The following is a 25,467-nucleotide window of genomic DNA, read 5'->3' as shown; positions in this document are numbered from 1 at the left end:
ATTTTCTTGTGCAGTATTCTAAATTTGCCTTCACTAATAGCTGTTGAATTAAATAAACATCAGTAAATCTGTAGAACAGCATTAAATTATAAAAACTAATTTATAAAAAGAAACCTTTTTTCTCTGCATTTTTATAAAGATGTTGTTTCATAAAACAGCATCTTATTAAAAATCATCATAAAACAGTTATAATAAGAATCTCAGTACCTCTGTATAAGAAAACTTGGCCAATTCGCGTTTCCTTTATCTATTCGCTAATCAAATCTTACTAAACTCAGCTGCAGTGCATTTTAAAAAATATAATTTATTAAAATATTAAAATATAATTTTAATTAAAAATATTATTGAAATTTATGGAAATATGATCGACTAATACAATATTTGAAAATCAAGTTCTACTGTACTGAGATTCACTTTAAATATTTTTTAGTTTAAACTTTAAAAACTTTAAAAGGCACGTGCAATGTACTCGATAACTAAATCACATTTCACATTCCGATGTTGGCGCTTACAGTTAACAGCGGCTCGAAAATGCTAGGACGGTCTACATGCAAATCGTAAGTTTTACTTTACGTTGTATTTAAACATTTCATCAATGGATATATTAGATGAAAAAGAAATATTTCAAAACCTTAGTAGAGCACTGCTTCCCCAAATTCCATTATTATCATATTTAAAATAATTATACACGACCCAGCAAGCGATATGAGCTTCAAGAAATAAGCATAAATATAATTTGATAACAAATTAACAATAATCATTATTGTTTAGAAAACTGTTTCATAAAGATTGAAAATTTCAGGCTCTCACATAATTTTCCACTTTTGCTGATAACAGCTGCCGTATGTTATCAAGTAGTAAGTACCCAAAGATATTTTCGCATCAAATGATTTCACCAATTTACTTCAAAGGCTGTTACATGGGCACTGGACAATACGGCGATGGGCAAAAATGGACTTCTCTACGACAAACAAAACCGGACCGAAACAATGAAAAGGAACATTTCAAATGAATATCTACCAAACGGTGAGTAGCATACTGAAAACTAATGAAAATACTTTTCACAAGGATGCAACACTGACATTTGCAAAACACGCAGGTGTTTAAGAAATCATAATTGAATAATTAAAACTATTATTTCGTTATAATTATATTCATAAACAGGCCATGTAATATTATGATAATCAACATTGAAAAAGTACTTTTCAATTCAATAAACAATTCAATATATTGAAAATTGCATTTTTTAGAGAATGCTGAGAATAACAACAAAACAGATGTAAAAGCAACAGTATTTGAAACACCTACCGAAAAAGAAAACATCACCGAATTTGTTATAAAAGCCCCACAAACGCCCATAACGCTTACACCACAAACAACGACTCCAATACCAACAAATTTTTCAGAAAAAGTTGAACCTGCTAATAACAGATCAAAAGAACACACTGACGAGATATGTAAGTATGAAACCGAAGTTTGACAATACTCATTGGTACAACAGTACAATATTTAAATTTCAATAATACAGGTGAATTAGAAACAATCACAGAATAAGCTTTAATCATAATGATAAACCATGTCATAAAATGAAGTGAATATGAACAGTGAAAAATATTCTATAATTCGAATAATCACTACATGAAATTGAAAATTACACTCTTTTAGTAAATGTGGTTAACGGTAGCAAAACATATGGAAATGATAATGCATCTGAAAAACTGAAAGCGGGCAAAACAAATGGAAGTGATGTAGAATTTGAAACTCCACCACCAAATTTTGTTATTACGTCGACTTTAGCGCCGATTATTTGTACCCAGACGGTGAATTACAAAGGAACAAACAGAAGTAAAAGTAATATAATCATTTTCATTAATAAGAATATATATCAAATATGGTTCATTTTTCCCAGCATTATGAGATTTATGTATTGAGGTTGCTAATAATACTGTTCCGTTTATGAATATTTACTTGTATAAAAAGGAATGAACAATCTTTCTATTCAAGATACTTCCTATGACTGAAAGTGTTTAATTTCCACTGTAGCCGTTTAATTTATTCCTGACGTTTCCAGTTTATAGGTGTCGTTGGATCAGTTTTTGAGAACATAAATATGTCATTATGCTATTAGCTAAAATTTAGTTCAGTCACTGCATTAGACGATGATTTTTATTTATGCAGCTAATTAGTAACTCTTCCGTAAATTATTCATGCGTAATTCTCAGAGTTCTCCATTTTTAAATTAAACTTGAAATTCATTGCAGGACAATTTGTTGTTCATTTGCCATTTAATGAGAAATTTATTAACATGCAATTCTATTTTTCAGAATTAAATCAAACCAACCGATATACTGCAAGATGCGAAGAAGACCATGTTGAGAGTAAGTTTCGCTCTTGTTATTTACTTAGCATTTATTATTATCATCGCTACTTTACTTTTTCAACCACAACATAATTCCAAAACAATTGCTTCATCAAATAGCATGCACAGTTATTTTTATGCATCTACTCTGTTGAGATACATACTGAAAACTATATAACGCATTTTATATTCACTATCAAAATTTTGAAATTTTTTTCAGCAGTCTAATTTTTTATACTTAAACGTAATTAAAAATGTTTTCAACATTAATTTATTGTTCATATTTCAGAATTCTGCATCGCATTGTCCGTTATATTTGCTGGAATGTGCTTAATTGCAATTATCATTTTTTGCGTATGCTTTTTTCAGCCTACGAATATGGTTAGTCTTTATTTTGCACAAAGCGCAGATTCCATTCAATAACTTCTTTTTTAGCTGAGAAGTATTGCTGAGAGGAGAAGAAACGGTGAAAACCATCGTAATTTCTGTATTTCGACAAGGGCAGAACAGGAAATGGTTTCTTTCGGGGAGAAGTTGAATGAAGCCTGATTACAACTTTATTTATAATATCAATTTTATTAATTAACAATTTTTCAATTATTTATCATTATTAACTGCTGATATGTTCATAATTTATAATGTAAATCAATCATTAATAAAATTATATTCATAAACTATAATTCACTCGTTGTTGATTTTCTATCAAATAATGTTCAAAAATGAAATTCCATAAATTTCGATGCACTGCAACGCGGACAGTGTTAACAAAAAACAAAAATTAATGTCAGATCTCTTTTGTTGGACAGAAATCATTTACCGCTTAACAAAGCATGATGAGCTGATCTTCAGAAATGAAAACGATATGAAGTACGGACCGAGTGTTAGGAAAATTTGTTCCGTTATATATATGGCTCTATGACAGGAAAAGCAATTCGCTTTGAGGTAACTGGAAGTATTAGAAAAATGAACCTGTGCTAATGCTTCGCTTCAATTGCAAAAGCACTGATCTAATGTTCAGATGAACGATAGATGAACACAATTTTGAAAGTAAAACAAGCGTAGTGAAAAATGAATTGTAAATATGTAGAATAAACCGAAAAAGTAATTGTAAAAAATGAACTGCCTTTTATTTTTAAATAAATAAATAAGCATATATAATACAAATATATGAAATGAGATTTAATTAAACTGAAATTCTTTTACACTTTATTCGTTATGTGTTTTATGTACACTGTGTATTAAACAAATTTTGAAGTTCTTACTTGAATTATATGGTGATTATTCAACTTTTTCCATTGCAATGCAAAACAGTCCCGTTTCCTCGACGCTCACATTCTTACTTGCAGAAATGGAATTGCACGGATACAGAGTGCATGCTGTTTCCTCCTTGTATATATAATATAGAACATATCGCTTCCGGCTAAATCGTGCTATATTTGCAGATGATAGAATAATTAGTTATCTTTGAACAATGGTGATGAAGAATTCAAATACGTGTGCGCACTGCTCTATTTTTAATAAACGTTCAATTAGCAGTGTTACACTTCGACTTCGTTAATACGAGTATAGCAACATTAAGCGTAAAGGCGTAGGAAAAGTACAGTTGAGCAACAAATTTCACTTGAAATTAATTATCAAATGTATCGGCATAAATTTTACCTTCTTTTTTCAACAATCATCACTTGATAACATTGAAACATGAAGTGGTTACGTTTGTAATGCTTCCCATGAACGTAAATATAGCAATAGCAAAAGTCAAAATAGTTTTTCTAAATATAAATGAACCAGGGGTAAAATGTAACTTTCAACAAAGATTACCAACTTGATCATCTGCATTCATGCAAATATCATTGTTCACTTATTCCACTATCGTACGGATTAAAGCTCTTGCATGAACCTGATTAAAATTTAATTTGCTTCGATTATTAAAGCAGCAACATTGTCGAAATATATTCGATTAATCAGATCAGTTTGATCGTATGAGGGTTTTTTATTCGTATTGCTGAACTACTTTAATTTCTATTAATGCCAATTATTTTAGACGGAAATTTAATCTGAAAAATTCCAGCCATTCCACCAGTTGAACAGATCAATTATTATTATTATTATTATTATTGGAACAACAGCAGATGGGCATAAAACACAAGGAAACTTGATACTTGAATTGAATATCTTGATGAAAAAATTTATTTCATTTTAAATTGTCCAAAATGAAGAAAGAAAAAAAGCAAATTTTTTACTTATACAAACTATGCATATTTACAATCATTTCAAAGTTGACTGAGTTGAAAAATAATGATATGAGCGCTGAACGTAATAGCTAGCATGTTAAAGCGATCAAAACAGAACAAAATTTCATGCAGAGCAGGTTCAATGGTGAATAATTAATAATTTTCATTTTGTTCAGTTATCTTTGGTTTGTGCTCGCATTTAACAGTGAAAACATTAACTGATCATCGAAAATCATCTTTACAGATCTAATAATTAAAAAAAAGCATGTCTGATTGATTTTATATGAGCATGTTTTATACTTTTCGTTGTTTTGTTTTGTTCATGTAAAATTTGTGTGAATATTTGTTGGAAATAAAAATAACACAAGATCACATGTTCGTTGACTGACGTTGGTGTTCTTTGTTGTTGCTCTGCTTCTATGCCGGCAAAATTAGTGTTTTATAAAAATAATAAAATTGATTCTAAAATAAATTGTTCGCAGGTGAGAAAGCAAAGAAAAAGCGATAAAAATGCGAAACCAGACAGGAAGTGTACTATGGAACATATATTTGAACAGCTTGCAGCTTGGGGAAGTCCACAGCCGCAGTAGTTTATGAACATCGTTGACGTGGATGGCTAGAATTAGGATGTTTCGGTTGTTGAAACCAACAAACTGACGACGGTGTAAACGAACAGCAGCTGCCCGAATGGAACGTTGTTGAAAGTAAAGTGAAGTTTAATTGAAGAAAGAAGCTATTGAAGCGTTCTGACGCTAGCCAGATGGAATCAGCTGCGAACATTTGTAAAATTGCAGTGTTGCACAGAGAAAAGTAGAAGCGTAAGCAGAAGCAGCAGCAGCTGCAGCACATATAGTGGGTATATATATATATATATTATATATATATATATTGCTTGCTTGCTTGCTAGGTAGAAGAAGAGGATGCGCACGAACGGCAACGGAATGTGCGTGATTCAATAGTAACAACAGCCGTTCAGGATGGCCAACTAGCAGGGGCCAACTATAGCAACAGCAACAGCAACAGCAGCAGCAGCAGCAGTAGTAGTAGTAGCAAGCAGTTGGTGGCAAGAGACGAATCACGTTTTTACTTTTTCTTTCTTCAACTTTATATAAATTCGTCGTCCAGTTTCCCCTACATCCCCCTCCCCTCCTCCGTTTCAATCAACTCCGGCGTTGTTTGCTCGTTTGTTGTTGGCTAACAATTTTCGCAAGGCTGCACATTCCGCGTTCGAGGAAACTTTTATTCCTCCGCATCTGCAAGCCACACTCGCCAGAACGACTAGCCTCGGCCAAGCTTGTTGTCATTGCCGCCAGGCTAAGCAAAAATTTCCGATCATAGATAGCAGCAACAACGGTGGTGGTGGTGGCGGCAGTGGTGGCGTGGCAGTTTATATTCGTCCGCTGCGGTTGCCGCTGCTTCACTTTCACCAGTCACATACCCTCGGTTTGCTCGACAAAGCAAGTCGCTTGTATCCGCGTCTTCTCTTTTCTTCTTCGCGTTTCGGTCCATCTATTCCATCGGTTCAACAATTCTACAATTTTTCCATTTTTCTGCCAGGATCTGTTGTAAATTGATTCTCCATTCGACAATCGAAAAAACTACATCAGCACCATGTCTCTGTATCGCAGTCCCAGTGCGTCAGTGATGAGATCAGCAAGCATGCTCAGCCGAAGTGGCGGATTCGATGCTTACGGATTTGGAGGTTACGGTGCGCCAAGCCTCAACGTTGCCGACTTGGGTTCTTTGACCAGACTCGAGGTGATTCATCTTTTTTCAATTATTTTCCATCGGTCAAAAAATTTCAAATTTATCCCAGTAATTATTCTTTTTATTTAAAACAAATTAAATAATTGCTTCCAATAATTAAATCATTAGCGTATGTTTTCGTTTTTAGCTTTGTTTCCATTTTTTCCAGCTAATCAAATAACTGGACTTAGTTTCTAACAATGCACACAACTTTTCATTACGTAACTATGGCAAGCAAACAAGCTCATAAACAACTGGTCAGCATGTTGCTCGCTTTGACAATATTGAAAATTATATATTTACACTATATTTAAAACAACAAAATAATTTTATCAACTTTATGCAATTTTTGAATTATTTTGAAAAAAACAGTATACCTACATATTTATATTTATATATATATATAATTTGAGTCATGAGGTTGATTTGAACAGAGAGAAGCAGTTTGGGCAAAATTAAACTTGCCAAAATATGTTAGCTTAATAAATAAATCCATTTGTTGATTGACACGCAACATTGTTCAAACTTCAAATTGAAACTTTCAATTAATTTCATTTGCAAAGCTTAATGAAAAATGTTCTCGATGATTCATATTTGAAAGTAGATGTGAAAATCATTATCTTTTTTTTACTGATTCAACAACGTTAATACTGCATGTTGAGCATAAATAACAAAGCGAAGAAGAAGAAGAAGAGGAAGAGTCAGTCAGGAACAAACAGACATCATCATTGAGAAAAATTGACAACGTTCTGCATGACGCAGCATTAGAACATATTTATTTTCAACTTTTTATTTTTTTGCCGGATGTTGCTTAAGAAAAATACTTGAAAAAGGCAGTTTTATTACTTTACACTCTCATCGTAAAGTAATAATAAAAATAAAAGATAAACATTTTCTCGTACTAACTAATGCAGATTGATGAAAGCTTTCAGTTGTTTATTTATTTCTAATAGCATTGAAAAGTGATTAAGCGAAAGCGAATAATGTATGGATGTTTTATTGTTTAGGATAAAATTCGCCTGCTTCAAGATGATTTGGAAACGGAAAGAGAATTGCGAAACCGAGTATTGGCATTGGAAATGTATTTTTGATGGTGAAAATGTTCAAAGTAATTTTTTGTTTGTCAGATTGAACGCGAACGTGCCGATTTGTCCTGCCAACTGATCAGCTTAACCGATCGATTGGAAGAGGCTGAAGGAACCACCGATGCCCAGGTAAGAGGAGGGAAAAATTTGAAAAAATTTTCACACCACCCTACCCTTGAATTTTGAAATCCCCATTGACCGAGATTGAAAATTAGATCGACGCCAATCGAAAACGTGAATCCGAATTGCAAAAGTTGAGAAAAATATTGGAAGATTCGCAATTGGAAAGCGAAGATTCGCTGAACCAGCTGCGCAAGAAGCACCAAGAATCCCTTTTAGATTATCAGCAGCAAATTGAACAACTTCAAAAGAAAAATAGCAAGTAATTATTAATTATTGCTTGACAATTTTGTAAATTTCTAACAGCATCATCATGCAAATGTAAACGTAAACGTGAACAATTTTTAGTAATTGTAGAAATTTAAAAATAAAAAAAAATTTAAACAATTACCATACTGGAATTTATTGCTTAATAATATGTGGAAAATTATGGGATGATTTCATTATGGAAATTCAGTTTTATTATATTTATTATGATTAATCGAAACATTTTCTCTTATCCACTCACGTGTATGTGTGTGTGTGTGTGTGTATGAATGTGTGCATTTTGGAAATTGTCGTTGTTTTTTTCAGAATCGACAGAGAACGACAACGTTTGCAGCATGAAGTCATTGAACTTACTGCCGGAATTGATCAGATGCAAAAAGACAAGGTTAGTTTTTCCAATGTCAATAAAAGCCTTTCACCAATACAAGCACCAACGAGAATAGCATTTTCTAAAAATAACCGTAATGAAAATTATTTTCATACTAAAATTTTTAAATGACGTCATAAAGATGAAGTACATTCTTGAGTTAGTTTTGAAACAAAAAATAAAAAAGTTTTTTCTTTTAATAAGATAGAGAGAGAGAGAGAATATAGGTCGATAAATGGACGAATCAAAGCAGAGTATAGTAGTACTGTAATAAGTATGTGTTATTGTAACATGACGAATGAGAATTGGAAATTGTTTCAAACTGTCCAACAATATTGTGATGAAAATTATTCAAAAACAATATAATATTACAAATGCATAATAATAATAATAATTAATAGAATAAATTTGAATCTGTTTGGAAAATGTTGGAAAAAAAAGAGAATGTTTGCATTTTTGTTTTTTTCTTCACTAGCATGCCGCGGAAAAAGCTGCCGAAAAGCACGAAGCGCATGCCAGAGAGCTTCAGAACAGAGTTGACGATCTGGCAAAAAATTTGAACGACCTGGCCTCGCAGCGTCAACGTCTGCAACAGGAAAACAACGATTTGATGAAAGAGTTGCACGATGTCAAAGTGCAAATGGAAAATATTCAACACGTCAAGACTCAACTTGCTCAACAGCTCGAAGAAGCGCGTCGTCGACTCGAAGATGCGGAACGTGTACGTGTTGGAAATTATTATTATTATTATTGATAATTAATTAATTAATTAATTAATTAAATTTATCATCCTGTACAGGAACGTTCGCAAATGCAAACCCAGTTGCATCAGATGCAGCTGGAATTGGATTCAATTCAGGGTGCGTTGGAAGAGGAATCGTCCGCACGTGCCGAAGCAGAGCACAAATTGTCGTTGGCAAATACGGAAATTTCCCAGTGGAAGAGCAAATTCGACGCCGAAGTTTCACTCCACCAAGAAGAAGTTGACGATCTGCGGTAGGAGCGTTCAAATTGGCATATTGTACATTATTACTGATTTTTCTCTACTATATTTTTTCTTTCAGTAAAAAAATGATCCAAAAACAAGCAGAATATGAGGAACAAATTGAAATTATGCTGCAAAAGATTTCCCAATTGGAAAAAGCGAAAAGCCGTCTGCAGTCGGAAGTTGAAGTTTTGATAGTTGATTTGGAAAAGGTGATTGATTTTTTTTCGATTTATAACAATATGCAAATTATCAAAAAAATTTCGTCCACTTTCCAGGCTCAAAGCACCATTGCCATTTTGGAAAGACAAAAAGAACAGCTCGAAAGAATGGTCGCCGAGATGAAGACACGCCTGGACGAGGTGACACAAGAGCTCGAAGCTACGCAACGAGAACTCAGAGCGACGCAAGCGGAATTGCAAAAGATGAAGCATCTTTATGAAAAAGCCGTCGAACAGAAAGAAGCTCTGGCTAGGGAGAATAAAAAATTGCAAGGTGCATATTTTCCGGAGGGTTTTATACGATTGTGGATTAGTGGGGATGATTTATTTTTCAGACGATTTGCATGAAGCAAAGGAAGCTTTAGCCGACGCGAACAGAAAATTGCACGAGCTGGATTTGGAGAATGCACGTCTGGCCGGTGAAATCAGAGAACTGCAAATCGCGCTCAAGGAAGCCGAAGCGGCTAGACGTGACGCGGAAAGTCGCGCACAGCGTGCAGTAGCTGAATTGCAAGCTCTGCGCGTGGAAATGGAACGTCGTTTACAAGTAAGCATTATTGGCCGACGATGATCAGTCGATCAGTTGATGTTTTCAGGATAATTTTTGTTTAAAAAAATATATATAATACTAATACTAATAATAATAATAATAATTTTCCCTTCATTTCAGGAAAAAGAAGAAGAAATGGAAGCATTGCGCAAAAATATGCAGTTCGAAATTGACCGACTGGCTGCAGCGTTGGCTGACGCTGAGGCTCGCATGAAGGCGGAAATTTCCCGTCTGAAGAAGAAATACCAGGCGGAAATTGCCGAACTGGAGATGACCATCGACAATTTGAACCGGGCCAATTTGGAAGCACAAAAGACGATCAAAAAACAAGCAGACCAACTGAGGGTACAAAACCGTTGCGTTGTTGTTGTTGTTGTTCATGTTGATCAGTGATGATGGCAGATATAATTGACTCGAGGGGGATTGACTAATTTTGTGTTTCCGGCTTGCAGGCTTTGCAAAGCAGCTTCGAAGATTGCCAACGTCAACTGCAACAAACGCTCGACCAGTATGCAATTGCCCAGCGCAAGTTGTCCGCTTTGTCGGCCGAATTGGAAGACTGCAAGAGTGCCTTGGACACGGCGATCCGGGTGCGCAAACAAGCCGAAGCGGATCTGGAAGAAGCCCAGGGGAAAATTGCCGATTTGGTCAGCTTGAACAACAATTTGACCGCGATCAAGGGCAAATTGGAGACCGACTTGTCGACATGCCAAGCCGATTTGGACGAGACGACCAAAGAACTGCGAGCCGCCGACGACCGTGCCAACCGAGCTCAGCAGGATGCGGTCCGGGCTATGGAACAACTCCACGAAGAGCAGGAACATTCGATGAAAATCGACGCCATGCGCAAAGCGTTGGAAGAGCACGTCAAACAGTTGCAAGTGCAAATCCAAGAAGCCGAAGCGGCAGCTCTGCTCGGTGGCAAGCGCGTCATTGCCAAACTCGAGACCAGGGTAACTAGTGGGATATTATAATTTTTATACGAGATAAATTGTCAATTATTATTTGCTTCTCTTTTTCTTCTTCGCTCACTGAACAGATTCGAGATTTGGAAATGGCGTTGGATGAAGAATCGAGACGACACAAAGAAACCCAAGCCTGCTTGCGCAAAAAGGACCGTCGCGTCAAGGAAATGCAAATGCAAGTGGACGAGGAGCACAAAAATTTCGTCATGGCCCAAGATACTGCCGAACGATTGGCCGAAAAATTGAACATCTACAAGCGACAGTTGACTGAAGCGGTTCGGTGTTCTTTTTCCAACAGTCTTAGCATTCATAATTTCAAGTGTGCAAGCATTTCAGGAATCGTTGACAATGCAAAATTTGCAACGTGTCCGTCGTTACCAGCACGAATTGGAAGATGCCGAAGGTCGAGCCGAACAAGCCGAAAGTAGCTTGCACTTGATCCGTGCCAAGCATCGTTCTTCCGTTTCCATGGGAAAAAGTCTCTCTTCCAAGGTGTGTACAATAAAAGCTTTCCCATAGATATGCCAATCCACGCCTGATATTGATCTCACTTGGTTGTTTTCAGGTTTACGTGATGGAAGAAGGACATGAATATTGATGAACAATACACTAATAATTAATTGCAGAAATTTATTTTTCTGGTGGAAGAGCAACCATGTTTTAGCTTCTTTCTTTCTCAATTTACTACCATAATAATAATAATAATATTAATATATTTTAAATATACAATGATGATCAATTTTCTTTTTATTCAGAATGTAATCGCCAATTAGCTTTTTTCTTTTTCTCTCTCAAACAACCAACCAATCATAATTCTCTTCTTCATTCACGCCAACAAAAAAGAAAACAAACAAACTTAATCATATCGATATGATATTTTTCTTTTTTAAAAATCAAAAGTCATTTTTACTGTAATTTTATCAAGAATTTTAGAAAGCTTTTTTTCCAATAGTTTGTCTGTGTGCGTGTGTTTGTTTGTTTGTCTGTTCGTGTTTGTTGTAAAAGCATTTTGCAATGCTTCTTCATCATCATCTTCTTCTTCCATACTGTGTGCACTCACCCGACTGTCATCGAGAAGCGGTAGTTGTTGCACGCAACAATGGCTTTTTCCAAATTTACATTTTCAAGACTGAAAAAATGTGTTCCTATCCCCCCCCTCCTCAGAAGAAACACTCTTTTTGGTCGAACAAGAATTTTTCATATCCATATATAGTAGAGTTATTTGCAGTCATCCATCTGTCTGTCACAAGCTTCTTGCATGCATGCAAAAAAGAAAAAAACGAAAAAAAAATCAACAACAACGCCTGCTTTGCTTGGTAACGACGTCTGCGGCAGTTTATTATACAGTATTCATAATTTAGGTCGAACTATGATTATCATTCTTACTGCTTTACTTGAATGATGAGTGCACCAGATTCTAGTGAAATAATATATAGAGATAATAATATTTGATCCGTACGTTGAGCTTTAAATAAATTTGTTATGCTTTTTATTGCATAATTATAAATTGTCGTCGTCGTCGTCGTTGTTGTTGTTGATGATGATGATAATTTCAAAGTCATTCAGATGAAAATTGTTGTTGCTCATCACACCATCACCAAGTAGACAGTTTGTTTGTTGAAGAAGCATTTGAAAAAAACAGTCCAACAAAAACGTCGCAACGTTTAATTTAAAAATTGTAATAATTGCATTTTTGTCGACCAATTCCTGAGGCAAAACAACAACCGCTTGCTGCCAGAGGAGAAGTAGAAGAAAGATAGGAAGAAGAAGCAGCATGGGAAAAATATCAAAAGATAATAATAATAATAATAACGGAAAAACAAACTATAATCCAATCAATCATTCTTCTTTTTCGTGATCATCACTGTCTGTTGCTGTTGTTGACAATTTGACGAGGTGAAAAAAATTTAAATAAAGAAAAAAAATAATAAATTTGAATAAATTTACCGGAATCGTAGCTGTCCGCGTAGATTTCGTCGCTATCGACGGAAACGTCCGTTGAACAGATTGTGTAACATATAACGCTGAAAATTCCCAACGGCAAGCCGAACAAACAGCACGCCAACAATGGCTGATTGGCGAACATCGTCTGAAATCGAGTACAATGAAATTTGCATAACAATATACGCTCGCCAGCAAGCGGTTAGTTGAAGAGAAAAAATTTACATAAATTGCGGTTGTTGTTTCGTAAAAAATTCGTCTCACATGTTGCACACGTCCCTTGCCTCCGCGCATCTGAACCAAACGAAATTTGAATAATGAATTCATTTGCACATAAAATAGAATAATATTTTTGCGTGTTGGTTGTTACCGCGACGAAACCGTTGACGACGTTTTGCAAAAATTGCAACAATATTTCTTCGGTCATTTGCAGAGCATCCTGGTCGGGAAGATAATAGGAATATGAAGAGGCGTTGAAAACGAACAAACACGGAACCGGCACGGTTCTCAGCAATATGCTGTTGGCAATTTCGTTGCCGTCAAGCCAGACAAATTGAAATTTGCCCTTCAACTGTTCACTATACTGTTGCCATGTCATCCGAATCAAATCGTCCAATCTGAATTTTAATGTATGAAAAAAAAAACAACCCAACATAGAAAATTAAGCACAGCTTATTATACTGTTTGACGGGACTTTTCAATTTTCTCTTTTCGACCAGATCAAGAACGGCCACAACAAGCAGCTTATCATTGCAACATTCGCCCATTTCGTTCAGCGTTTCATATTTGGCCAATTGCATGAATGGCCATCGCGAACTTTGTATCCATTTTTCCAAAGAATTTTGATCAGTCGCTGATAATGGCAAAAGAACAATCGCAACAAATGAATTTATTATTTATGCAAAATTTCTCACTTGGATTGTAGAGAAATTGTGTACCATCTTTGACGACAAAAATGCACACCGTTTCGTCGCATGGAAAAGTCTGGAAAAATAAAATTAAAGCAATAGTGAAAATTATGCTAATTCGAACTAAAACTTTTGTAGTTGTTAACTGGACTGTTTCTAAGGCGAAAGAAAAACAACCTCACGAAAAAAAACAAAAAAAAATTCACTTACTGACGGTAAATGTCTCGGTAAAATTTGATAAAAATACGTTTTGGAAAACAACTTCTTCGCAACCGCATAATACTCTTCCTTCAAAATTATTTATTCACAAATAATAATAATAATAATAATAAATAATAACAAATTCGCGTACAATCAAGGGATTGGAAACATTTTTCTCCCCTGCCAGGAGAAAAAATGCCGTCTTTTTCAACTTTTCACAAACTCGCACAAGTTCATACCTATCGGACAGAGGTCTCACTTCGGGTCTAAATGTGGAATTAATATTTTTTTAAATTTTTTTTAATACAACAAAAATAAACCAACTATTCCAAAGCAAACCCGATAACTTTCAAAGCGAAGTCCACAATCGCCTCTTTCGACCTTTCGCCGTGATATTCATACTTTTCTCCATAACGATACCTGCGCGCAATGGGGACAATTTTTTTTTTGAAATTATTTTCCAAAAAAATTGATTATATATTTTTTACATTCGAACTGTTGGATAGCCGTTGATTTTCAATTCTGACGTCACGGATGTGTGTTTGGTGCAGTCCAACTTTCCAACCGTGATCGGCTCGTTGGAAAGCGTCAACGCCACTTGTTCCCAGGTTGGCATCAAACGTTTGCAATGTCCGCACCACGGTGCATAGAACTGCAACAATTTTACAACTTGCACACCATGAAAACTAACATCTCTTAACACACACACACATATTTTGTTCTTTGTTCAATCAAACACAACACAACACTCGTGCCATGCAATCTAGGAAAAAAGCAATCAAAGCACATTTTTACCATTCAAAAGAAATAAAAATTAATTTTACAACAGAACGTTTTATTTTGGAAAAAAAACATTTCGGCAGATCAATTTTTCATAAATTTCAAAAAAAAATTGAATGCTAAATTTGAGAAGAAAACTTACAACATTGTCACACTGATCATATTGAGCAATTTGTTATTGCATGCATTGAAAAAAGTCGGCCAAAATGCAAATCACAAACTTGCATGCAGTTGGAAAAAATCAAAAACAACAACATCAATAATCGCTTAATTTAAAAAAATTAATAAACCAACAAAATAATATTAATTTTGTTGACATCAATCAACGCAACAACAACAATCAATACTGTCTGTCAATACTTGGCCAATTTTCACACGCATTTCTTACCATGACAAGATGTATTTCATTTTCTTTCATGAACCTGCAGAAAGAGAAAAAAACTTTACTTTAAAAAACAAAAATTGAATTCAAAGTCAAAATGTACGAAATTTCAAAGATTTTTTTAAGTTTATAAATTCAGTTAACAGCTTCTGCGTTACAAAATTACTATAAATTTAATTATTAAAAAACAAACAAAAAACACTGATCAACATAAAAGTATGTATGCGCACTTGTCGTCCAATTCCACCACTGCCGATGAAATATGAAAGTCCGACACAGAAGAAGAAACAAACAAATGCAAAAGTGCAATGAGAAGCTGTTGCAACATCAGCGGTACATTCATCCAAACCATCACAGTTGTGATATCATTTATCTGAATAGTACTAAAAGCACCTTCCTCGTTGATGAAAACATTAAAAATTTATAAATTTTCCACATGCCATTTTAATCAGTGAAAATCAATCAAAACATTGTCCAACAACAACCAACAATCACAGCGATTAATGAAATGCAATTATACTACAGTACCATTTACCGTATTTAATTTTCAAGGTTAAAATTAGGATGAAACAAAATATTTCAGATGAGCAATTTGTATCCAGTATCATAGATGTATTTCAAATGTGAATTTGGAATAGATTGCTGGTTTATGAGATTTATCTGCATAAATTCGACAGTAATATTCGAATACGTTTCATGAAGTTTTACAAAGCAATTTGTATTTCGGATTAGGCAATCAATTCTGTATCATTTATTGAGTCTCATTGTTGTTCCGATTCGTTAAGATACTATTGTCATCAATTTCAAAATATTTCTTTTCTTCGTGAGTAAATTTCATAAAAATTAATTTTACGTATTTCAAAAATCGATCCAAATTAACAACTGCAAGCAACTTTATTTCACACTCTGTGAACAGCCGTGAAAACAAACAATTTTCAAACAATCGGAACAATCAACTTCATTTCAAAACTAGTAACTTCGAACAGCTGAATGTTCGTGCACATCCACAACTCTCCAAGCTGCTTTCGAGTTCGGTTCATCAACATCACGGCAAAAAGCCCACAGGTGGGTAATTAACAATGGATCATCCTAAAGAGTGAATTTTTTTTCAACATGAGAAATACACGTTTTTCTATTTGTTCAATTTACGGTTGTTCCAAAAACGAATTTTCCATCCGGTGTTTGGATGCAACGTAACTGACGTGTTTGAAAAGCGACCAACAGAACAGGACCCATGTCGGTTATTTTTCCCGTGATAATCTAGAAAAAAGCACTGTAAAAAGACAAAAGTGTACAAAAGTGAAAATTTACTTCGACATTGTCAATATCAAACAGTCGAAATGTATGCTTGTAGCCAGCTCGCTTGCACTCGGACAAAAGAGCAATCAACTGATTGAATGCCTAGATGTATGCAAATTTGCTAATTCAAAAAAATAAAAACTCTGTTTTTCTTTTCAAACCTACCCCTTCACTGCACCAGTCACGGAGAATTTCTTCTTCACCACGATTACTTGCCTAAAATTTACCGGTAAATTGTCGACATTTCACACAAGAATACACAACACTGCTCACTTCAATAACGTTTGGGATAAAATCCCTCTGGCACTGTTTTCTGAAATCCGTAACATCAAAGTTTGGATCTATTTTGCAAATTTCCGTCAGCACTTCCGATACGCTGCAATTATCAAGGAAAGCGTCTAGCAGATTATCTGAAAAAATGAACAACAACAATAATCTGTTTTTCATTGAAAAGTTCAAAGTTAAAACTTTATAATTTCTGTATAAAATCTGCTCATCAATGAAAAATGTTTTCACTATTGTTTCAAATAAAAATTTCTAAGCAAAAGTATATACACAAAATTAGAAAACAGCCCTCAAAAAATAAAATAAATTGCCGAAACATTACCAAAAAATTCCGATAGCTTCCCTCCAAAATATCGAGTTGCCCGTACAACTGGGTTTTCACTTTCAGCAATTTGCATTTTCACATCGAGAAATTCTGAAAAAAAATAAAATAATAAATAAATAAATAAATCACAAAGTCATTTTCACACAATAAAATACTTACTGCGATAATAAGCGTTGCTTTCAGTCCATGATTTCAATGCCGCATACCATTTTTGATCTTTGTGTACTTCAACGCTGGTTACCTCGCTTTACAAGATAAAAATAAAAACAGTTCAAAAGAAGAAAATCCATTTCAGCACATTCAACGCAAACCTATTTGGTTTGATGATCTTCTTTTCACCGGATTCGACACATTCTTTACGCTTTCTCAATTTTGCTAAAAAAATATATCAAATTTTAAAACGGAAAAGCTGCTTTTCTCGAATTGTTTGTTACGAAGTCTTTCATAAACATATCCACCCGAAAGGGCAAAATCGTTGAACTCATCTTTGACCATTTTTGCTTTCTAAATATCAAACATACAAAATATAAATAAGTGAATAAAATGTAAAATTAATTTTTAAAAAATGACTAATACACTAGCTATAGCTTGAAAAGTTCGCGTCTGACTAATCGAATCCATAGATTTTCCCAAAATGTTCGCAGCTTCTTTCGCTGATTTTACGGCACTCGCACCAACTTCAATACCTTTCTGCGCAAATTCCGTTTTCTTGGCCTCATTCAAACTCTAAAGTAGCATCTTCTATATCAATATCAGATATATGGTGTACAAAGAAAAAACAGAATAAAACAACGTATGTACAATACAATAACTGGTTAAAATAAAAGTTTGATAAATAAAGCTTATCAAATACCTGTTTCAACTCCTTTTGAAGTTCCGCTATTTTAACTCGTAAATACTGGGAACTTCTCATTGTCTCTCTTTCAATTAAGTCCTAAAAGAACAGCAATGTTCATACATGGCAAACTTAACAAAATATTTAAAAAAGTACAAATTTTTCTCGAGCTTTCTTAAGTGGTTCCGATTGTTCGAGGCGTTCACTTTCGGCTTTCAGTTTTGCTAAGTTTTCCTACAATAAAATGAAATTGAAAACATACTACAGAAATTCTTTTATAAACCATTCAACTGCATACTTTGAGTTCCTTATTTTTAGCAAGTTCGCTTTTAATTGAATTAATCAAACCGGAAATAAACCCTCTGTTCTTTTCATTAGAATATCTCTGAAACATTGTTAAAATATCAATAATGAATGTAAAAATAAATGAAAACAACATACACGAAAACTGTAGTTCAAATAAGAGCGTGAATCCAAAAACATAGCTGCACGTAGAGGCGAGTTGAAAAGTTTTGCTACTGGAATGTAGTACTTAAGTAAATACATGATTCCTAAAAACAACAGTCAATCAGAACAATACAATACAAATACATGAAGCTGTCGACATAAAATCCCAAACCCCAGACTCAAAGCAATCACTAATGAAAACTAAACGTAAAATCACAAAACAACCACCATATGGAATATAGAGAAATGTACAAGGTTAAATTAGAAAATATTTTTAAAAATATCTGACAAATTACAAACAATAAAATATAATGTTACTTCAATTATCTTAATACATTCTTTTAAACTATTTCTTAATAGAAATAAAAATTTAAACAACAAAAATTAATATTATCTGACGTAACTTAAAATAATAATTTTCATCTTACCAGAATAAAACTTCAGAGTAAATATTTCACTTTCAAAATAGAAGCTGTGAGGTGGATTCGGTCTAAAATTAAAAATAAATAAAATATTGTAGAAATCAAAGTAATTATTATAATAAAAGATATGGAACAGAGCAGTGCTGTTTGAAAAACTGTTTGAATACAAACTGAATGGTATAAAAACCAGCTTATACTGTAAATTAATATAAAAATACCGTAGTATTGATAATCAGGTATGTATTTAGCAACATTATAAAAATATCATATAAAACAATACGTGATGAATTATTTAGATTTTTTACATAAAATTTAAAATTAATCTTATTTTATAATTTGAAATAAAATAAAATTCACACGATATAATTTCATGTTTTTCATTAGTGTTTATAAACATATTTAAAAAAAATTTCGGTATAATATTAATGTATGATTATTAAATTTCCTGTTCAATTATACTGGCACTGCAGTGTGCAAGTGTAGTGATTTTATTGTAAATAAGTATACTGTAACAGTATGCATTAAATCTTGAATTCTTTTATATCATATGTTTTATTTTTCATTCGTTTTATGTGTTGAAAAAATATTTCCAGCCGTGTAATTTTTTCATTAACAACAGAATATTTCAATAATAACAAATGATCCGTTAAATTTGTTAAAAATTGTCAAATTGTGGTCAGTTTGTATTCAAACATGACTACAGTATACATGTGCGAGTTATTAATATGATAAAAATGTGTTGTTATTTGAAAAAAGAGATGAAAATAATTTAAATTATTATAATTTTTTAACTTTTAAATTGTAATTTTATATTAAAATGTTTTTAATATCAAGTTAGAACATCGTTTTGATTAATATAACTTTCGAAGTGAAATATTGGTGCTTTAGGTGTGCGAGAAAGTTTAATATTGAGAAAAAAATATATTTCTTTTATACAAATATGAAAATTCACAAAAGAATGTAGTTAATTTTGAAAATTTTAAGAAAAATGGAATAATTTAATATCAAATAAACGGTGTAAGATTGATTGAATATCGTTGAATTGGTTGTATGAATTTTACAGATAAAACAAGGAAACAAGTCTACGGTATATTTAAAAAGTAAACAATTTTTGTTCTCCTTTCGTAGAATATGAAATAATTGAGTGAAAATATTAGTAAAATGAAAAGTAGAAAAATATTTTAGAGAAAAATAAAGAGAGATGGAATATGCACGTGTGCGGTTTATTGTTGGAAGTTATTGATCAAGCTTCCGCGGGCTACGCTTCCTCGCAGACCGGGACGTGTGCGTTGGTTGTGGGTCGGTTTTGTCTCGTCGTTGTAGGAAAAATAGCGGCAAGTTGTGCGTGAATGGGAATCCAAAGGGGAACGTTGGTTGTACTGAGAAAAGCGTGATGTGTTTTTATTTTTAGCTTTGTTGTTATTTTTTTGGAAAAAATTTCCAACCATACCTTCGAAGCATTGAAGTGACAATTTTGCTACTGTAACGAATTTGTTGTCGAAGCGATCGGCGATCGAGGACGGCGCGGTCGAGAGGGGGAAGAGAAAAAAATTTTTTTTTCGAATGCCCGTCATCTTTGCTGCTTGCAAATCTCGATCTCGAATCTACGATAATTTTACTGTGGTTTTCGAACGTCTGCTGCGTTCAACGTCGGAGCGTCGTCTGCATGGTGCTGAGGGGAATTTGAAAAATTCTTCCTTCGACTTCAATTCACCACCGGCCGGCTTGATCCTGCTTCTACTTGGTCGAAGCGGCTCGACAGAAAATATCCCACGAAAAAAACTCCCCAACCGCCCGCGCATCGCGTCGTCGTCTTCCGGTTCAAAACTGCTCACTGGTTTCAATATTGTTCATATTGGCACAAGCAAAAAAACGGTATTGCATTTTAACGACATCTTTACCAATCAATCCATTTTTTCTGTTTTTTTTTTCATCTTTTTCCTCCACTACTCGACTATTATCCAATTATTTGGACAGTCGAGTAGATGGGTATTTTTTTTGCCTCGTTTACGTTGTTGTTTTCTATTTTATCAATTTATGAAATGAATAATTTTCTTTTTCCCCACTGTATGTTTGTTTGATTTTTAGTTTTGATCGTTTCGCCTTTTGATAAATTAGACCTGCCACGATGAATTTTGCCGGATTGTGATCGTTTTCTTCTATTTGCATTCAAAACTTCAAAAATAAAAAAAAAGAAAAACGAGTAAGTTGAACTGCGTTTTCCTGTTGTTGTTGTTGTTTGTTTGTTTGTTTGTTTGTCGGCTTCTTGGGTGGACTTTTCGCTTGTATGAAGAAGCGATTCGTTGCGTTGGCGCGTTCGCGCTTGTCCGCGCCCGCACGCGCATACGCGTTCGTTCGTTGGCGTGTATTATTTCTTTTTCTTTTTTTTTTCTTTATTCACACAAGTTTCAAAATTCTCATGTTTTTTTGTCGGTTGCTTTTGTGGTTCGACGAGCTTCATCTGGCACAACTTTTCCCACCACTTTTGTTGTCGTTGGTTATTTTTTTCGAAAAAAGAAAAGCAATTGCTTACTGTCGGAGATAAACAAAATTTTTGGCGCTTTGCAATTTGTTGTTATTATGTGTTCGGATGTATCCGTTTGCCGATCGTTTCAATAGTTGTCATGTTTATTATTAATTATTGTTGTTGTTGTTTTGTTTTGCTTTTTGAAAATGTTAATATTATTGGTGAAAGTGGTGGAAAAGTTGACCGCGTGCGAGGGGGGGGTGTCGAGCAGGATTATTTATTTGTCGGGTTTGGTTGATTTTTATACCATTTCGATTTTTCCTTTCTTACCACACGTGAAAAGTAAAGCAGAATATACCATGTGCAATGGTTTGTTTATTCACGAGTGTTTATTTGTGTTTCAAAATTTGCATCTCTGTTGTTGTTGTTTTGTGACAAATTTTCTCAGTTGCAGTTTTTGCAAATTCGAGCACAATTGACAAGAGAAAAGGAACATATTTCATTGAACAAGTTTTTACAATTGATGTGTATCTTTTGCATTTCACTAGATTTGTGTTATAATTTTTTTTTTTTAAATTGTAAATTATATACATATATAACGATGCAATTTCAACGTTCAGAGTGTCGCTTTTGTTGTGAAAGTTATGGGTATTCAGTTTGAATTTTTGTTTGTTTGTTCGTTTTCAATATGTTCATTGAATTGAAGGTGTGATATGTATGTTTTACGTTGAAATGCAATGCCCATGGTGCAATGATATGCATATTATACGTTGTTGTTGTTGTTGTTGCATGTTCAGTTTGTTTGCTTTCTTTTGTCTTTTGCATATAAGTTGAAGTAGTATTGGTTGTTTGGTGGGTCTGGATGCACAAATTTCTAAGCCTATCCGGTCAAGTTTGGTTGATTGTTTGACGGTGTTGAAGTTGTTCTGTTCTGTTCTGTTGTATACGTCCGTGCCTGTGTGTGTCATCTGTTGAAGATTGTTGTTCTGTTTTGTCCTGTTTGTTGAAAGTTGGAAAAGTAATTTTTCCCATCTCTTTCATTCATTATTTCATCCTAGTTGTTAATTGTGGTGATGATGATCAGTTTTCGTCGTCGTTGTTGTTGCTTCTATTGTTCCCAACAGCTTCCACAAGACAGATATAGTAACTTCTTTTCGATATTTCATTTGAATAGCTGTTTGTCTGTTTGGATTGGTATTTGTTATTGTCTCGAATGTATCCGCATGTAGGATGCAGTGAAATTTGAAATTAGAATATGAATGTGGAAATTTTCAGCGCCGTCATTTCGCCTCCCAGTCAATAGATAGACAGACCGACAGTGTTCGGTTTTATTTACGCCCAGGCGATTTCAGTTAATGTATCAAACGCATGACGTTGTACAAGGTTGACTAGTTTATTATCATGTTTAAATGTCCCCGGAGTATTTCTTGAAATTGAATTAACCAAATTATGTTAAATCTGTAAGTGATGAAATAAAGTGTCTGTGTGTTGAGTTGGAAAAAAGTGTTTCGTATATGGTGTTCAGTTCAGTATAGCAGTCAGTCAGTCAGTCAGTGTTCAGCTAGTTTTCCAACGAGTCAGGCATAATTTTTGTTTTTCTTTTTGAAATTTTAAAATTGAAACATAATAATAATGATAATTTATGATTTTTCTTTATTTCTTCTTATTCTTCGATGTTGTCGTCGTCATTGTCGTTGATATAATGTGCATATGAGCAGAGACGGAACGAACGAACGGCTAATTTTGATTTCATTCACTCTGCTCTAGCTAACGCGGAGAATGAATGTGTTTTCCAATGGCTAGATAAGCTTGAAGAAGAAGAAGAAGAAGATGATGATGATGATGATGTAGATGATGATACACACGTGTGTGTGTGTGTGTGTGTGTGTCTATGTCTATGTCTGTGTCTCTCCTTGCCTCCCTGTTTGCCTCTTTGTGTGCATAAGCGTGGTTTATGGTTCGGCTTCATTTTACCCGTCTTTTGACGCGGAAATTTTTCGTTTTTTTATTGATTTTGATTTGTGTTTCTAATTGGGTGCAGGAGAAGAACTTCTCTTTCCTGCAACTTCGATTTCTTTCCAAAACAGTAACTGAGAAATTGAGCCTAACAACCCCACAACAACTGATCATCTATCTCATCATCATCTTACCTGTGCATCTTTGCATGTGTGTCTTTTCGTCGACTTTTGTTCGCGCTTGTGTGTCTGTGTGTGTGTTGTGTTGTGTTGTGTTGTGTGTATTTTTATTTATTTATTTATATGAAATTTGAAGAAAAAAAAATCAACAACTACATTTCAATATTGAACTATATAGATATAGATATAGATGTGTGCAATCAACAACGCTAGGGTAAGGAAAAAGAATATAATGAATTTTTTTTATCATATTCCATTTAATGAGCATATTTTAACCCCAGCCGACGAGTGAGAACACAACAAATTGATCAAGAAAACAATCCCTGTATATATATATACAAATAAATATATATATATATGCCATGGGCAATATATCATGTTCTTTATTTGCTTTTTTCCGTGTTTTTATTTCCATCTTTCATCCTATTCGTAATGTTTTATTTTATTTTTTTCTGCTTACGAATTGATCGTTTATACGAGTGAAATATTTTAATACTTTTGCATTTTATTGAAAATGCAGTCGTTATTTCAACTTTGTTGCATTGCATGTGGTCACAGGCGATTGCTATTTCTTCTTTCGCTTCACAACGACGTTCACCACCACTTTCACCGTTCACGTTCACCGTTCAGAAAATAAGAAATAATACATCTTCTGCATATGTAGTAGTGTATTTTATTGTTTCTCTTTTTCAAATTTTTTTTTCGTTTTCAATATCTTCACATAAAACTTCACTTGTATATATATATACATATACATGTATATATATTCGTGCCGTGATGTGGTGTGTGTGTGTGTGTGTGCACTTTTTATGCTTCTCCATTTATTATTACTTATGTAATAAATTCAATTTTAGAGCTTTGTTTGTTTGTTAAGAAATAATATAAATGTCGGTCGTTTGCATTGGTTTTATTTATTTCAGCGCTCGTTCGAGAAAGTTGAGCTGCTCTGATTTGATGCAAGCTGATTTGTCCACATTCATTTTGATCTCCAAACGCAGACTGAAAATTGTACTACCGAATTGTACAATCGATTGGTCATTTATTGAACAACTTTGGTGTACGTTGATCGAGCGGTATGAAAAAAAAATTTTTCATCTTCTTATTATAATTATAATTATTGGTCGTTGTAAAAATGACAGTAAGATGCGCGCGCTTCTACGCTGCAAATGACCTATTATCATTTTTGTTTTTCTTTTTTTTTCTCATCATGTGTGGAAAAATTCACAATAGATGGTTTTTAAGAAATTGTCCGAACGCGTGGAAATTAATCGATAAATTTTTTGATTCATCGATTTTCTCTTTTCGACAATTTTACAATTTTGTTCCACCGTAATTTACATAGAGTACAATTTTTTTTTCTCTGTATTTTTACTTTTATGTTGTATTTTTTTGTTGTTGTTGTTGTTCTCCTGTTGACGCAAAAAAAAACAACGTGACATTTCCACAATAAATACAGTATAATCTGGTGTACGAATTTCGTACAGTTTCCAAAATGAAGAAGAAGAAGAAGATTTGGAATTTTCTCGGGGTTGTTTCTTTTTTTTTGTTTTTTGTTTTTGTTTTTGTTTTTCACAACTTCTTCTTAATCAACAGGTTGCCAGGCAACCTGTAAATCATATTTGAAACAATTTTTCATTGAAAAATGACAACAACCCAGAGGCCACTTTCTTCAACTCTACCGGGAATTGTCATCGTCACTTTTTGAAATTAAATTCTTTTTTTTTTTACATGCTGGATTATTTTATAATTTTGGCCGATTTGAAATTGAATCGCGCATTTTCACTTCTTTGTTTATTTTTCTGCTTCTTTTTCTACTTCTTTTATTTTTTTCAATTTCACACCTACAATCATGATTGTATTAAATATGTAATTTTAATTCTTTTTTTTTTAAATTTTTTGATGTTTGTGTTGTGCTATTTTTGTTTCCACAAGTTAACACTTGTTGTAAAGTGGCTGCCGTTTGATTGTGTTTCTACGTGTGCCGGCCGCGGCAATTCAATTAATCAAACTTTCTTCAACTTTTTTCCAAATTCCGATTCTTTTGATTTTTTGTTTATTTGTTTGTTTGTTTGTTTGTTTATTTGTTTGTTTTTTTTTGCCTACTGAACGAATAATCGTTGCGTTTGCAATTTCGCGTTTATGCG

At 33.7% G+C, this 25,467-nt stretch overlaps 6 protein-coding genes across 6 annotated transcripts; 2 read left to right on the top strand and 4 right to left on the bottom strand.

The window, feature by feature from the left end:
- The first annotated feature begins 531 nt into the window (after nt 1-531).
- Nucleotides 532-2,908, top strand: Tsp_05305 (conserved hypothetical protein). The gene is made up of 8 exons (XM_003371605.1): nt 532-557; nt 803-857; nt 912-1,026; nt 1,251-1,457; nt 1,666-1,851; nt 2,325-2,378; nt 2,649-2,740; nt 2,795-2,908. The coding sequence occupies exons 1-8, from the start codon at nt 532-534 to the stop codon at nt 2,906-2,908; spliced, it is 849 nt and encodes a 282-aa protein (XP_003371653.1).
- A 3,237-nt stretch (nt 2,909-6,145) lies between these two features.
- On the top strand, nt 6,146-11,751 carry Tsp_05306 (paramyosin). Its single transcript, XM_003371604.1, has 15 exons — nt 6,146-6,348; nt 7,344-7,400; nt 7,464-7,550; nt 7,637-7,803; nt 8,115-8,193; nt 8,651-8,896; nt 8,975-9,171; nt 9,240-9,372; nt 9,439-9,655; nt 9,717-9,928; nt 10,052-10,276; nt 10,384-10,884; nt 10,971-11,171; nt 11,233-11,388; nt 11,462-11,751. The coding sequence occupies exons 1-15, from the start codon at nt 6,202-6,204 to the stop codon at nt 11,492-11,494; spliced, it is 2,658 nt and encodes an 885-aa protein (XP_003371652.1). The 5' UTR covers nt 6,146-6,201; the 3' UTR covers nt 11,495-11,751.
- Nucleotides 11,752-12,735: 984 nt separating this feature from the next.
- Nucleotides 12,736-14,562, bottom strand: Tsp_05307 (conserved hypothetical protein). Its single transcript, XM_003371603.1, has 7 exons — nt 14,435-14,562; nt 14,086-14,212; nt 13,956-14,033; nt 13,752-13,821; nt 13,519-13,690; nt 13,208-13,454; nt 12,736-13,131 (listed from the first exon to the last, which is right to left on the bottom strand). The coding sequence occupies exons 1-7, from the start codon at nt 14,560-14,562 to the stop codon at nt 12,736-12,738; spliced, it is 1,218 nt and encodes a 405-aa protein (XP_003371651.1).
- Nucleotides 14,563-16,077: 1,515 nt separating this feature from the next.
- Tsp_05308 (conserved hypothetical protein) lies at nt 16,078-18,975 on the bottom strand. Its single transcript, XM_003371602.1, has 17 exons — nt 18,940-18,975; nt 18,878-18,917; nt 18,758-18,789; nt 18,294-18,383; nt 18,151-18,237; nt 18,009-18,086; nt 17,871-17,951; nt 17,594-17,743; nt 17,452-17,521; nt 17,329-17,392; nt 17,177-17,262; nt 17,015-17,107; nt 16,690-16,817; nt 16,573-16,623; nt 16,420-16,509; nt 16,258-16,368; nt 16,078-16,197 (listed from the first exon to the last, which is right to left on the bottom strand). Exons 1-17 carry the CDS (start codon nt 18,973-18,975, stop codon nt 16,078-16,080), a joined length of 1,407 nt encoding a protein of 468 aa, XP_003371650.1.
- Nucleotides 18,976-19,957: 982 nt separating this feature from the next.
- Tsp_05309 (hypothetical protein) lies at nt 19,958-20,523 on the bottom strand. The gene is given in 3 exon segments (XM_003371601.1): nt 19,958-20,100; nt 20,172-20,325; nt 20,341-20,523. 3 exon segments carry the CDS (start codon nt 20,521-20,523, stop codon nt 19,958-19,960), a joined length of 480 nt encoding a protein of 159 aa, XP_003371649.1.
- A 233-nt stretch (nt 20,524-20,756) lies between these two features.
- Nucleotides 20,757-21,182, bottom strand: Tsp_05310 (conserved hypothetical protein). Its single transcript, XM_003371600.1, is given in 3 exon segments — nt 20,757-20,896; nt 20,923-21,112; nt 21,123-21,182. 3 exon segments carry the CDS (start codon nt 21,180-21,182, stop codon nt 20,757-20,759), a joined length of 390 nt encoding a protein of 129 aa, XP_003371648.1.
- Between the last annotated feature and the right edge of the window lie 4,285 nt (nt 21,183-25,467).

Source organism: Trichinella spiralis (genome assembly GCF_000181795.1).
Source record: "Trichinella spiralis strain ISS 195 chromosome Unknown Scfld9, whole genome shotgun sequence".
Classification (NCBI taxonomy): Eukaryota; Metazoa; Nematoda; class Enoplea; order Trichinellida; family Trichinellidae; genus Trichinella; species Trichinella spiralis.
Note: the sequence above shows the minus strand (reverse complement) of the source record. Positions and strands in the feature narration are given on the sequence as shown.